This window comes from Elephas maximus, chromosome 11, assembly GCF_024166365.1.
Source record: "Elephas maximus indicus isolate mEleMax1 chromosome 11, mEleMax1 primary haplotype, whole genome shotgun sequence".
Taxonomy (NCBI): Eukaryota; Metazoa; Chordata; class Mammalia; order Proboscidea; family Elephantidae; genus Elephas; species Elephas maximus.
In genome coordinates, this window is record NC_064829.1 from 70,869,587 (window position 1) to 70,885,079 (window position 15,493).

At 44.3% G+C, this 15,493-nt stretch overlaps 1 protein-coding gene across 1 annotated transcript in view; it reads left to right on the forward strand.

The window, feature by feature from the left end:
- Positions 1 to 3,297: 3,297 nt before the first annotated feature.
- ZCCHC2 (zinc finger CCHC-type containing 2) overlaps positions 3,298 to 15,493 on the forward strand; it is a 57,217-nt gene continuing 45,021 nt past the window's right edge. Inside the window, exon 1 of the mRNA XM_049900469.1 lies at positions 3,298 to 4,292. Within this exon, the coding sequence (XP_049756426.1) occupies positions 3,435 to 4,292 (858 nt within the window). The 5' untranslated portion in view covers positions 3,298 to 3,434. The remainder of the gene's footprint in view (positions 4,293 to 15,493) is intronic.

Sequence of the window (15,493 nt, forward strand, 5' to 3'; positions counted from 1 at the left end):
TCTTTTGTGGGACCCACAAGATTCTGAACGAGCTGGCTCCATTTTTCTGGCACCAGTGATCGACCAAGAATGGGCCATGTATCCTATGCCAAATCAATTAGAGTGAATCTCAGAACTAGTCTGGCAGTGCCGGGGCACAGATGTTTTCTCTTCCCTGCTAGACACGAACAAGGATGTAAGTGATCTCAGGAGCCATCGACAGTGGCTTTTACTTTCTGGAGCTTTATTCATTCGTTTGTTTACTCAACAAACATTTATTAACAGCCTACTATGTGCCAGGTATGAAAATATAAAATTGAACACGACACGATCACTGACACTAAGATATTTCTATCTTAATGGGGGAAACAGGGAAGCATAACGGGAGAGGAAGCAAATAGGCCACTTTCACAGAGATTGAGAGGACAAATTCTTAGGGTGGAGCAGGTTGGCTGGTTCAGGATATTGGCTGAGGTAGAAGTGGATGCATCTGGGCATCCCTTTTAGGGAATTGATATCATTAAATGTATCTGCCTGTCCTGAAACATTCAATTAACTGTGGTTTTAGTAAAATTTCTTGCAGTAACCCAATTTCAAAAGTGAGGGTTACAAAGTGTAACAGTTTCTTCAATCACTAGCTAGTGTCTAAGTCCAAAGTGTCATCTTAACTTGAAATCAGTTTTCTGGCTACACATAAATATTTGGAGAGTAATATCAATAATACCGTCTTTCCTTGTTAAAGCAAACAAAACAGTATATTGACTATGCATTATATATCAGCTAGGGACAAGAGACAAAAGCACTCTGTGTACTTAAAGATGTCTTTTATGCAATACATCACTCCGAAAGACTTGGGTACAAACTACACACTTATCATTATGACAGTAACACCATATGGCCCATCTGAGTTGATTATACAGGGAATATGTACAATACTAGAGTCTAGAGCAGGGAGGGACCTCTTCCTAGGATATCATTATTAGAATCATCTGGGTAGTTTTTCCCACCTAAAAACACTCCGGAATTTTCATCTGGGCCCCTCCCTGAAAAGCAGTGAAGGAGCACATCACTCTTACTGAATGTGTTTTTCTCTCTAGCGCATCAGGGTATGAAGAGCAAACTGTCCAGCTGATGGATGATAACCAGAATCATTACTAAATCATAGTACATGTCACTTACGTGTATAAGTTTATCACTACATTTTCTAATGTTGGCCAAAGTTAGGACCAAAACAGTTATTATTGGTTACAAATCTGAATTCTGATGTAAAATTTATAGATCAAGTATTGTGGAGAGTTTATACAAAATGGCTTCTCGTAGCCAAGGAAAATGTAATGACCTTTTGCCTGGATCACATGTAAAAATCAACTCGGAGGTAAAGCATTTGCTCCCTATACAAGATATCAATATCTAGACAGGTGACTCACTATGTACCTGGAAATATCTAGCAAGGTTAATAGTATTATTGGTTGCCAAAAGTACTTTGGAAACACTAGTGGTGTGGTTAAGTGCTACCGCTGCTAACTAAAAGGTCAGCAGTTGGAATCCACCAGGTGCTCCTTGGAAACTCTATGGGGTAGTTCTACTCTGTCCTGTGGGGTTGCTATGACTTGGAATCAACTCGGTGGCAAACGGTTTCTTTTTTTTTAAGTACTTTACCCTAAGGTTTAGAAACGTGGGAATAGGATATGAGACAGGAGCAGAGGATTCCAGGGCAAGATCTGGCCAGGTTCTTGAACTTTTGTTAATAAAAGTCCTCATAAAACTTTCTCCTAATTGTTGTAACATTCCTAAATTATACTCAAAGAATATAAGGCGATAGAAATTACATGGGGGAAAAATGGCCTTCATATTTTGCCAATCTCAATCGTGGTGAAAATAATTCTCTCATCCTGTCTTATCGCTGAAACTCATTTAGGCTTCAATTCAGCCTTACTGATTTACAAAAATCCGCTTCTGAGGGCATGAAGTTGTGAGATAGATAAAAAGGATGCTTCATAGGTTCTCCCAACAGATGTCCCAACACTTTGGGAAAGAGTTACAAAATGATTCTTATGTTTTTACATACTCTTTTTTGTAGTAGCGCTTAATTTAAAAACATGAAGAATTAAAACACACACACACCTTTCATGTTAATTGTCTAAACATCCGGCTGCGTTTTAAAGATCTGGATTATATTACTAAAGTAGCAACAGTGCCAGAGAGACATGTTGGCGGTCTTCAAATCTTAAAGTATCACAAAACTAAAAAATGTGAAGCCTGTCAAGGTGGCAGCTTAGGAAACACCTTTCGGGCACCGACAAAGGCATTCAAAATTTAAGTGTTAGGCATCGAAACCGTATTTAGCAAATAAAATGATTCTCCAAAGATGGAGGCTTTGGGGTGCTTTTCCTAAACCGTCGTTGGGACTAATTTTCAAAGAGCGTTACAGACCGGAGGCAACCGTTAGGCCAGGGCGTCCACCCGGCGTCACCTCTGGGTCCGGGACCGGTAGCGTTCTCTGGGTCGCACTGGCTGGCTCCGGCCGGTCCATCTGCGCCCGGGGCGCGGGGACCTGCCGGAGATGGGTGTCAGGCCCCAAACCTGCATCTCGACCCCGTCCCCTGATCCCCGAGGACGGGAGCAAACAGCACAAGCCGCTGTGAGAGTTTTGGTGGGAAGGGTCCCACGCAGAGCTTCAGGAAGTCGGCGAGGCTAGAAGCACCGAGGAGCTTCCCTTGGATGAGCGCGCTCGCTTCAAAGCCGGGATCCCGCTCCGGGGCGCCCACCATCCCGCCGTGGCTGCAGAGTAGAGGAGGGTCGATAGCGAAAAGGAGAAACAGGGCGTTTGGGAAAGGTGAAATCCCCTCTCCCTGCCCTCACGTGGGCCTCGCGCGATCCGCTCACCTCGCCGCCACACGCCGCTCACACCCGAATCCTCCGCCCGCGGGGAACACAGGGATCTTTAGGACCGCGCGGAAGCCGCCAGGAGGTGGGTGGCTGGCTAGCAGTTGGGCGTGGCTTCTCGGAGAGGGGCGGCCCCTTGGGGCGGGGAGATCTACGTAACCTCCAGTTGGGAGCGTTGATTGGCTGAAGCGCGGTGCGCGGAGTCCTCAAGCGACTCCGCCCGGCTTGCTGCTCCTCCTCTCCCGCCGCTCGCCCGCACCGGCTCGGGAGGAAACCGCTCCGGCGTAGCCGCCCGGCCCAGTGCGGACGACGGAGAGAGGAGCCGGAAAGAGGACCATTCGCTCGGTTGCTCCCGCCGCGCCCGGGCCCCGGAGCCGGCGCGGAGCCAGGGGGAGGAGCCGCCGCGACTCGCCCCGCCCCGGCCCGGGAAGCCACCGCCCGCGACCCCGGCGGTCGGCCGCCGCCCCCCACGCCCCGGCCGAGGCCCGCCCGGCGGCATGGAGCGGCCGCGCTCCTGAGGCCGCCGCCGCCGCCGCCCCCGCTCCATGTCCGCGCCGCCCTAGCCGAGGATGCTGAGGATGAAGCTGCCGCCCAAGCCGACGCACCCCGCTGAGCCGCCGCCCGAGGCGGATGAGCCCGAGGCGAGGGCGCCACCACCGCGCCGCCGACGGGACTGCCGCCCGCCGCCCTCCGGCCCTCCGCGGGCCCCACCGCCGGCCCGGGCGCTCGGGCCGCCTGTTGCCGGCGGGGCGGCCCCGGGTCCGGGGGCGCCCGGCGGGGCGGCGGCGGCGCTTCGCGAGCAGGAGCGCGTGTACGAGTGGTTCGGGCTGGGGCTGGGCTCGGCGCAGCGCCTGGAGTTCCTGTGCGGGCTTCTGGACCTGTGCAACCCGCTCGAGCTGCGCTTCCTCGGCTCATGCCTCGAAGACCTGGCGCGCAAGGACTACCACTATCTGCGCGACTCGGAGGCCAAGGCCAACGGCCTCTCGGACCCGGGGCCGCTGGCCGACTTCCGAGAGCCCGCCGTGCGCTCGCGACTCATCGTCTATCTGGCTCTGCTGGGCTCGGAGAACCGCGAGGCCGCCGGCCGCCTGCACCGCTTGCTGCCCCAGGTGGACTCGGTGCTCCAGAGCCTGCGCGCCGCCCGGGCCGAGGGCTCGCCGGTCGGCGCAGAGGACGAGGACGGCGCGGACGCCGAGCAGGACGGCTCCGGGCAGGAAGGCGGCGGCGCCGAACCCCGGGCCGGAGGCGGGCTCGGCCTCAGGGCCCAGGAGGAGCTGCTGCTGCTCTTTACCATGGCCTCGCTGCACCCGGCCTTCTCTTTCCACCAGCGAGTCACCCTGAGGGAGCACCTGGAGAGACTCCGCACGGCGCTGCGCCGGGGCCCCGCGGAGGTGGAGCCGGGCCACTTTGCCGGCCCCAGGGCCCAGGTAAGGCGCGGACGCGTGGTGCGGCCACCGCCCGGCGGTCTCGGGGCCCCAGCTCTCCGACACCCCTGACAGAACCTCGCCCGGCGCAGGTGGCTCACGAGCCCCTCCCTTCGGCTCGCCCCAGTAGTACGAGGCTTGGGTTTGCCGTGCCGTCAGTTGCACACACACCCGCACCGCCACCCCCTCACCCCCCTGCACACACAGACACCCGCCATAACAGAATGCTCTGGAAGTCTTCTCCTTGCCGGAGTTGTCACCCAGGGCTTGGAGCTCTCGGCCCGGGGCCCTTTCTCGGATGAAGGGTGCTGGGACATTTTAGGCTTTGAGCATCCCTCTGTCACCAGGTGCTGCGGAAAGCGCAGCGCTGGGGGAGCCTTTCAGCCGCAGTCCTGCCCCAGGCAGGGCCTCCCCATGCGGGCTGACTGGTGCGCCGGTGCACGTTTTAAACGCCTGCCCTGCTCTTCGGTTGAGCGCCCAAAAGGTGCGCTCCCTGTCTTGGGCACAAAGGGAGTATTTGCTCAGTGTATGCCTGAGTTAAAAGGGGCTCTCTGGGTCTTTTGGCCCTACTCAAACTTTATGTTCGCAGCAGAAATCTGATGTGGAGACCTGCGAATTTGACTCAGATGAGCAAGAACGTAGATTGGCTGGCTGGCTATGCCCTTTACAAACTGTGGCGTAACCTGCTTTCTAACGGGCTTGATTGTGCCCATAGATTTGGGACCAGGGGTATTTGTTGAACCTTTACTACAGGCAGAAATGCGATTTTCTAAAAGTTGTTAAACATCGAAATGTAGAAGAAGATCCAGATGAGCCACTTGTGGCGAACACTAAAGACGAATGTTTTTAGGGCCATGAAAGCAGTCTAATACTCTAGGCCCAATAAAGTCCTTGAGAGTGACAGTTTAACTGGGGGGAGAGGAGTAGGCTTCAGCTAAGGTAAAGCTATGTACAATAAGCTTATTTCCTTGGATCACAATCTTTTAAAATATTTTCAGTTGGATGCCATGCTTTTCAATATATGTGGTCTTTAGGACAGTGGAAAAGGTGATTTTCCCCCTCTTTGCTTAAAAGTTAATTCAACTTATATCTGCTGTCATTTAATACCCTGGAACTAAAACTGGGCGTTGTATTTCTCTAGTGGCTGTGTGGATTCAATACCCGTGGAATCAAGGAATTTGCGGGGATTTAGAGATAATCTAGGTTGAGCCCTCCTTTTTTTTTTTTTTAAACAAGGCTTCCATGAAGTGACTAACCCACGTTTTACGTTTTATCCAACTCGGTGTAGTAATGCTAGTGCCCCGCATTTTCTTGCTGAGCTTGTTTTACTATCTTCCAATGTCTGTTTACTACTAGCATGCAAAGCGTCAGCACTGATGGTAGTCAAGCCTACTTACTAAAAAATTCCCAAAAGTTGTCTGAATTCAGAAGTCTGTATGTCACACAGCCATTAAATTTCCAAGTGAGAGACTGAGCTCAGGAACAATGCGTAAAGATCTTCCTTTAAAAATTTCTCCTAATGGTGTATATATGCATGGAAACCGTGGTGGCATAGTGGTTAAGAGTTGGCTGCTAACCAAAAGATCGGCATTTCGAATCTACCAGGGCTCCTTGGAAACCCCAACAGGCAGTTCTACTCTGTCCTATAGAGTCGCTGTGAGTCGGAATCTGGATGGCAACGGGGTTTGTTGTTGTTGTTGTTAACGGTATATATATTGTAAAGACGACCTTAGACTGTAGGTCTAATGAAAATGTCCCACAATAGAACAGCTTGTATCATTTCATTAGCCAACAAGGATATCCAAATGTTGATTTTAATTTACTGACAGGAGTCCTTTTTCTTTTCTTTTTGAAAATATGGCTTGTAATGCAACTGTTGGAAGGCAACTAGACCAAGGGGAACATTCGCACAAACCAGTGTACCTAATGAGATTTTTATCTTGGCTGCAGTGCGTGGCCTTTTCTGGCAATCAGTGAGAGCTGGGAGGAGTGGAAAGTCCTGTCATTAATTTCAGTCTATTTTTACATCTGAGTAGGTGCCCCGTGCTGTGGCCATCGTTGATGTGGGTGAGATAAATCATAGGGGATAGGTGGACTACAGGTGACAGTGAAGGCTATTTCTAGATCCTGGTGGTGTGTTGAACCTTTTCCGCCAGAAGTATTTTAGGGTGACCCTAACACCCGCATTTTTTGCTCATTAGAGTAGACTCAGAGCCTCCAGCAGCTCTGGCCTTGAAGACTTAGCCAGCGTCAGCGTATCCGGTTGCTCCCAGGCTGTCACCCCCGAGGCTGCTAATGGGAGCGGATGGATTCAGGTCCTGATTCGCTGCAGTCCAACCCAGCTGGTCCCCGGCTCCTGGGCGGGGGAGGGTGCACCTCCGAGTCCGCTGGCATGAGCCCGAGGCTCGCGCATACCTCGCGTGGGAACGCCGAAGTCCGCCAGAGGGCCCGCGGTCACGTGCCACCGCGGGTGAGCGGGTAGAGGGCTACGGGAGCATCCCGGGGGTCCTCCTGTCTCCTGCCCTGCAAAATGGCGCCGGCGCGCCGACCACGTGACCGGCGCCGGCCACGCCCCCTGGGGTGGGCTCCGCCTCCTGGGTGGCCCCTCGGCCTCCGCTTGGGGCGGAGGCAGGAGGGCTGGCTCTGGTGAGGTCGGCTGAGCCCTGGCGGAGAAGCACGTGGGTTGTGCACTCAGGAAGGCTGGTCCATGGCAATGACACTGTGAAAGGGGAAATTAATGTGGCAGCATTTTATTCCCCCGGAAGTAACCTTTCAGACACAGGGATGCAACTTTTTAATTACTATTTTTTTAAACTGTCTAATGAAGTTCGTTGGTGCTCCAGTGTATTTTCATCTCTACTAAATGAATTGCTTTTTCTTAAGCTTTTCCGTTTTAGAGTAAGCATATACTAACCCAGAATATTGCGCCTATCTCAAGACTTGTTTCCATTCTCTGATGGGAAGCAGACTCTCTTAAAACAAAGCAAGAAACCTAATGATGTTTCGTGGTGGAACATGTGCTTTCAAGCTGATGAGGTCCAGCAACTATTTAGTGACATACCATGGTTATGGTGTTAGAGTTGAGGTGACAGGCCCACAGACTTACCAGGTCTTGTTAGAAAAATGGAGGAAGATTCGACAAGTATATTTATGCTTTTAAAAGTAACAGTTTTGTAACATTCCCACAGTATTTCTTTGTGATTTGGATAGTTTTGTAGTAAATATTAAATTGGATTAAAATTTATTGACTTTTAGGAGGCTTGTATATAAATCTCATGTTTTTCAAAACTGGGTAACCAGCGAAAATACTAATTAACTAGGATATATGTATATTTTTTATGTGTATACATATATATGTATATCGATTCGACGGCACTGGGTATATGTGCATATATAACTTGGAAATAATTTGTAATTGATTCGGTTTTGTGTTACAGTTACAGAATTACATGTATAGCATAACCGAAAATCCTTGATTTTAGAGATAGGTTCATTCCTATTACTAGGAACCCAAACTATAAGTGTTGTGTTAGCAATAGCAACAAAAAACTACATATGTATTTTAAAAGATGTGACCTCTGTTTCTCTAGAGGTGGTGGTTTAAGTGCCCTCAAAACTTAGTTGATTGGCTCAACAAGCAGTGCTCACGTTTAAATGAAAGATAGACGCTGTAAACTTTTAATACCAAGATATGCGATCACCTGTGCCTTAGTGCTATTTGAACTAACAAAACTTAAATGTGAACTCAGTATCATTTGAACTCAAAAAAATTGAAGTAGCCATGGGCCTTTTACTTAAAAATTAGTAAAGTTTAAAAAAAAACTTGGCAAAATTTTCACTTTGCGTATGGTAACTAGTTACATGGTAATTGTCATACCAAATACTTTAACTCATGTATTACATAATATAGACAATATGTTGGTAGTGTTGGGGCCTGGAGTAGAAAACTTTTCAAAAAGTTTTAACGTAAATGCTCCTACTCTAAAATAAACTTGAATGTGTATGTGGCAACCAGAATCCTAGTGCACATTCTGCATGCTAAAGAACAAAGACTTCCCTATACCTTTTCTTGAAAGAGAACAGAGGGGAAAGGTTAGTTGTCAGAATTTCAGTTGCCATTGTATTCCACACTAAAGAGATGCTTTTTTTTTTTTTTGTAAAAAAATACATAACAAAACATCTGCCGTTTCAACATTTTTTTAACATGTACAATTCATTGACTTTAATTACGTTCATCGTATTGTGCAGCCACTGCCGCAATCCATTTCTGAATTTTTCATCACCCGAAAGATACTTTCTAAATAGAACACTTCTAACGATCATAAGGACGATAGTGAGGATGGCGCAGGCCCAGGCAGTGTTTTGTTCTGTACTACAGAAGTCGCTATGAGCAAGAACTGACTCGACAGCGCCTAACAACAACAATGATCGTTACCTCTAATAATTAATAGCTGATTTAATTTGCTGGCTACTGCTGGGAGATAGGGTCGCTATGAGTCAGAATTGACTTGACAGCGTTGGGTTTTGGTTTAGTGTCACTGGAGCAGTGGGAGCTCTGAGAAGGCTTTCCTCACTTAAATGGAGACAATGACAGTACTTTTATTAGCAGCATTAGGACAAAATGAATAAATACTCATAGAAAAATGTCTGGTCTGTGGTCTTCTATAAATATTACTATTATAGGTAAATGTTAAGTCTTGTTTGGAAGAAGGTGGTGGAGGAGTGGGTATAGCATCTTGCAGATTGAGAGTGGAGAGTAGAAATAGCTCTGTCTTCTATGGGAAATTTTAGGTTGCTTTGGCTGCAGCAATGAGTAAAGGTAGTTCAGTTATAAAAGCCTCTTTTGGTAGGTAGGATCTTTGAGAATATCAGAGTTAAGTAGTGGTTATTTTGGTAGCAAATGTGAATTCTTAGGTGTCCTTCCTCAGTTGCTTATATATTTCTGTGCAGTGGTCTTCTCAGGTGAGGAGAACTTGCTTGTAACCTTAGGAGGGTGGGGGCGGTGGAAGTAGAAAGGAAGTAAAGACCTTTTTTTCCTCAGGTTAACTATTTTTACGTAACTTTTGGGGATTTTTTTATTTTTAATATGGTGAAGAGACAGGAAGTGGGTTATAGAAACTATTAAGTTGTAGAGACTGTCAAAAGGCCTTAAAGAATGATCACTTTGTTTAGTAGAGCACTAGACTTGACGGCTTATAGTCCAGCTCTGCCACTAGCTCTGTGACGTTAACCACATCTGGCCACTGAAATCCCTCAGTCTTCATCTTTAAATGGGGGTAGCTTTCTTATAAGATGTAGTGATTGAATTAATGAAATAAGTTAGTAATTTACATACTGTCTTGAGCACAAATTCTCTGTTAGGAACGGTACTTAATGCATTTTTCTTTTTCACAACCATCCAGATTGTATTATCAGTTGTTTTCAGGAATGTGTTTTTTTTAACTTAATAAAAGTCCTTTTAATTGAATACTTTTTTCGTTCTCTATTAACCACACTTCTAAATGGATTTAAGTTCAGGAAGGACAGATAATTGAAAAGGCAATACAGCCATGAGCCACATAATGTTCATTTGGCAATGTCCGACCTCATATACATCCTTGATCCCATAAAAAAAATTAAAGAAACACTTCCAGATACACTAAAACATCTTTAACACAGTAATACAATAATAAATGTTTTGATGCATCACAAAGTAGCACCCGTTTGTTAAAACAAATCATTGTGTGTACCTCAAATTTTTAATGTAATAGGCTTTACCAGGGCTTGGTTCTTAAGTACAGGTTGTAATGTAAGTTAGATGTTCCTAACCTGGGGACTGCCTTTATATACTATGGTGTTCGCACAACATTCAAATCATGTAACCTCCTATTTCACAGAACGTATCGTGGACCTTAAGTGGCATGTGACTGTATTTGAGACACATTTTTTTTTTTTTTGGAGAAGTTGTTTTTGTTAACACTTACGTTGTAAAGATCTGGTATGCTACAGATAAACTCAAAAGGAAGTAATTCTCTGGGTCACAAGTCATTAAAATACATATTCTTCTCATATTGGATTTGGGAATGGGAAAAATACATATTTTGAGTTTGGATTATCATTAATTCCCATACAGCTGTAGTCTACTTAATTTTTATCCACTTTTCACATTTACCTAGAAAACTTCTGTAATTTAAACCTGTTTTGTAACTTTAAGCAATAAAATCCATTATTAGTTCAGAGCACAGACTAGATTCCATAGATAATTCAGGCATCTTTTTTATAGTAGGTTTAATTTGGCTAATTTAATATTTTTGTTCTTCATGAGAAATGTTAAGCTAAAATGTGGCGGGTTTTTTTTTTTTCTTTTAAGGTAAGAGAAAGCAATAAGGGCTGCATTGCCTCAAAGCAGACTGGGCTTTAATTTTATTGACAGTGTTTTTTTGATTATGGAGGACTATGTGTAGCAATACTTCTTTTATTTGTAGAGAAGCTTTGTCACAAAAGCCTCCTTCATCCAGTTGCTTTTTTGGTTCCCATCTATGTAAACAGTCACTCTAAAAGGGAAGTGCCTAATCATGTGTTTATATTACAGGTGGTGGAGCTGCTGGGCTCTTGGTAGTCCATTTCCGTCTGTTCTTCCTATGCTCCAGGGAACACTGGCCTTGAATTCCCTTCTTAATGTCTTTGTTGGCACTGACACACACACACACACACACGTCCTATGCTCATTTAACAAACGATTTCTTTGAAGTCAGATTTAGGTTTCGAAAAGGTCGCTTTGGCACGTTACTTGGTCTTTGTGAGTTTCAAGCTGCTCGGTATCAAGTAGGGATATTATCACCATCCGTTGTATATAACTCGTGAAGATGAATGAATGTGATAATGTTTATGAAAATGCTCTGTAAACAAGAGTGATATATTGTTTAGGGAGAAAATAGAACAATTTGGTTACAGTGGATGAGCAGAAAAGTAGAAGCTTGAAGATATAATAGGGGTTGTGTTACAGAGGGCCTTGAAGTTCAGGTGAAAGGAATAGGTTGTCACCAGGTTGCAGGAGGAGCCAGTGAAAGCTTGGGTGTATGCCTGTGGTATGTAACTCCCTGGATGTCCACTATTGCTTTAAACTTACTGGTATGTGTAAAAAGAATGCATCACTCATTGATTTAAAAAAAAAAAAAATCTTCCGGACTCATCCAGTTCTCTCAATGGTACCATTATACTGCTAGTCACCCTGATTTGTTTGATAACCTTAATCTTAATCCTCTCCCCCCTCATCTCCTGAATCCATCCTTTCAGCATCGTTCTTGGTGACACCATTCTCTTTTGGGACTTTATGTCTGGACTTTTATAGTAGTCTCCCAACTAATTCCCCTGCTTTCAGCCTGCCCCCTCCTAGCTGTTGGATACCACTGCCAGGTACATCTTCCCGAAGCAATGTTTTCATCCTGTTACATTATTTCCATGATTTTTGGAGCATGACCTCTAATAAGTCTTTGGACTCAGCATCCCTCTCTCCTACTTTTCCTTTGCATGTTCTTCTACCTTTTGCTCATGTCATCACCTCTTGCGTGATGTTCTCTGGAATTTTCATTGTGGCAGCCTTCTCAGAAGATTCTTTGCCACCTCCGAATTCCAGTAGCACCTATTTTCTGTGATCTAATTTTGGTAGCTCTCTTATGATACTTTGTATTTTTAACATGTAAAACTGACCTTCTCTATTAGATTTTAAGTTCCCCAAGTGCTCAGGCATCACATGTCATTTTTTTTGTCTTCATCATATGTACCTAAGTGCCTATGTGTAGGTTTTTCAGATACAGCTCTGAAAAATACTAATGTGATAAATTGCTGTAATTAAGATTAAATTAAGTACCACAGACTGGTTTTTTGGTTTGTTTGTTTTGAATTATACTTACCTGGTTATTTTAAATAAAAATATTTGTAACCATATCAAACCCACCATCTGCTCTGTGGGAGAATGATGCAGCAATCAGCTTCCATTTAAGATACAGCCTTGGAAACCCTATGGGCAGTTCTACTCTTTCCTGTAGGGTTGCTGTGGGTTGGAATCGACTCAATGACAATGGATTTTGTTTGGTTTTGGTATATAGTATAGGTACAGTTGCTTTGGAATAATAAAATAAATTGCTTCCTTAGGTAAAAAGCGTGGAACCGTATAGATTTGAGCTGAATCTTTAATAGATGAATGCTGAGTAGTTGTGTTTATTAATTTTTCAAAGCCAGACCATATGTGTTCCTTAACTAAACTTTTGTGTATATGGAATGCATAAATGGATGCAAACCTAGTGATGATGTTTTGACAGGATGGAAAAGTTATAAATTACCATTTTCTCATTGTATAATTGTAGGGAGCCTTTGGTGTTTCGTCTCATTTATGATTTGCTTGAGGGGCAATGGGGAATTAGATGTGGAATTGGGATAGTACCTTTTTTATGATTAGAAAGAATTAAAAAATTCACTTTGGTCACTGAAGTGAGCACCCTTTATAATGTCAGAGCACTCCTCATAATTTTTATGTTTCTTGCTAGGAATGTCTAAATTGGGATAGTTCAGTCACATGACTTTCCTGTACCATAATTGTTTTTTGTTTTGTATATCAAACGATGGGAACTCCCTAGTGGGCCTAGAAGGGACAACGTGATGACCTGTGAACCAAAATGATGTGTTTGGAGAGCCCTTCCTTGAGAAAGAGGTCATAAGTGCAAAGGGGTTGCCCAATGAGAGAATGGAATTGTGACGGATTTTGCTAGTTTGGGGGAAGATGCTTGTTCAGACAGGTGGCATTAAACGTAAGTCCTAACGCAGTGTTTCCCAACACTTCATTTACTGATCTTTATAAATCACTTACTGCCAAGGATTCTTCTCAGACTTCATAAGCTTCAGTTCCTATATGACAAGTCTCTAAGGCCAGCCCAGGTTCACAGGTTGGAAATTAGATTCCACCTTTTAGTAGGAGGAGTATCAAATAATTTCTGGCTGTCCTTTAATCTACCACAGAAAACTTAATGGAATGGTGTTACTATATACTAATGTTAAAATTATAAATCTGATAAGAACTTTGTAAGTGTGAACACTTCTAAAAAAGTTAGTAAATTGGGTAAAAAAGGTTAGCTAAGAAACTCTTCGGCTTTGTATTTATATTGAGACTGTCTTGGTAATTTTGGATGTATAGTCTACAGCAAAGGAGTAGAGGAAACATAGAATATCGTTAGATGAGCTAACTACCATTTGACCTTTATTAACAAAATAAGTTTACATGAAGCAAACATGACCTTTGTTCTAATGGTATGTTTTCAGACAGGAGTTTTTTAGGACTGTTCAGCTACTTGACAATTTCACCAATGTTTCCCACATTTAAGAAATCTTCTTGAGACTTATGTAATCATTATGGCCCTACATGTGTAAAAGTTAACTCTCAGTTATCTCTGGAGTGAATGAGATGGCAGACCTGTGTCTAGATCACGTGAATTACATGACATGCAGATTTTAGCTAACCAGTAGCTCTTAGAGGAGGCAAATCTCATAGGACAGAAAAAGCTTTACCTCAAATGAGTTGTAGCAAGGAGAAGGGCGCACACATACTGATGCTCTTTGTGTTCTTGTGCATAGTTTTGCAGGCTTAGAATTTTTAAACTGCCTTTCTAATTCAGTTAGAGAAGTCACTTTTCATTTGGTCTTGACACGTTCATCTAACTCGACTTTGTAAAGTGCCAATTCTGGCGTTATTATCTGTATTGAGGTTTTCACGGGAATCTGAACTTAGAAGAGAAATTGGGTGTAATTCCTCTTTCTGAGATTCCATTAAACCAGCAGTTCTCAGATTTTATAGCACTCTTTCCCTGCTGGAAGTAAAGAGAAGCATATGTGGCATGTGAAAAGGGGAGATAGCATTCCTAAATAGTCATTCACTATTGGGTGGTAAACTCCATAATTCTAATCTCTGCAGCTCATGAGGCGTTACATGTGCTTCTAATTTAGTCTGAGTGATTTTGTAGCATTGATACATGCTGGGGAGCAATTAGCAGATATTTATGGGTTGATAAACTTAGTCCTTGGATATGGACTTAAAGCCATTGTTCTCCCTAGCTTATTAATACAGGAGGTTTTTTTTCTTGTTGAATTGTGTTCTTAAGGTAATTTCAGACTTTAAAAATATAATTTTGATTATGAAGCAAACTATTTTCTCCCAGTTGCTCCAATATAATCTTTGTTGGGGTAGCATAATGAAGCAAAATTTTTTTTTTTTGCGTATTTTACATTATTTATATTTGAAGGTGTATGTTATTTTTAATTTATCAACCACATATAAGCGATGTAGAAAATATCCTACATTAAGAAATGGCTGAACTATCCTACTAAACTCCTTCCAACTAACAAAACTATTTGAGAGGGTTAGCGTGTTTTATTTATACTGATTTTTAAAAAATAAATGTTATTGTAAAATATATGTAACAAAATATTAGCCATTTTAACCAATTGTGTCTGTGTAAAATAACCATTTTATTACTCCCATAAACTCTGTGGGTTAGGAGTTTGGGTAGGGCACAGTGAGGATGTCCTGTTTCTTCTCCAGGATGTGTGAGGCCTCAGCTGGATAGACTCAAATGCTGGGAGTGACTTGAATAGCTGGGGACTGGGATCATCTGAAGGCCTCGTCACTCATGTCTGATGCCTGAGTGGAATGATGCAAAGGCTGGCCTCAGCTGAGACTGTCCACCAGAGCAGCTATATGTGTCTTCTCCATGTGCCTTCTCATAGCACGGCACCCACTGTTCCAGGAGAACTAGGTATAAGCTGCATGGCCTTTTTTGCGTATACGTAGAAGTCAGGCAATGTCACTTCTGCCGTGTTCTGTTGGTTACAAGAGAGAGATAGGGCCATCCCAGATTCATGGGGCGGGGAATTAGATTCCACCTCTTGATGGAGTGATGGCAAGATCACATTGCAGAAGAGCCTGTGGGATGGGAGATACAGTTGTGGCTATTTTTGGAAAATACATTCTGCTACAATTTGCCCTCTGGTCATAACAATTCAGTCCTCTCCACGTATAAAATACACTCACTTGTCCTCCAGGTACCCTCCCTACCAAAGTTTCATCCCATTGAGACAGCTCAAAGTCCAGGATCTCATTATTTAAATCAAGGTTAGATGTGGCTGGGGCGCCTCGGGTGGGGTTTCTCTGGTACAGCTCCTTTTCCTCTGGTACA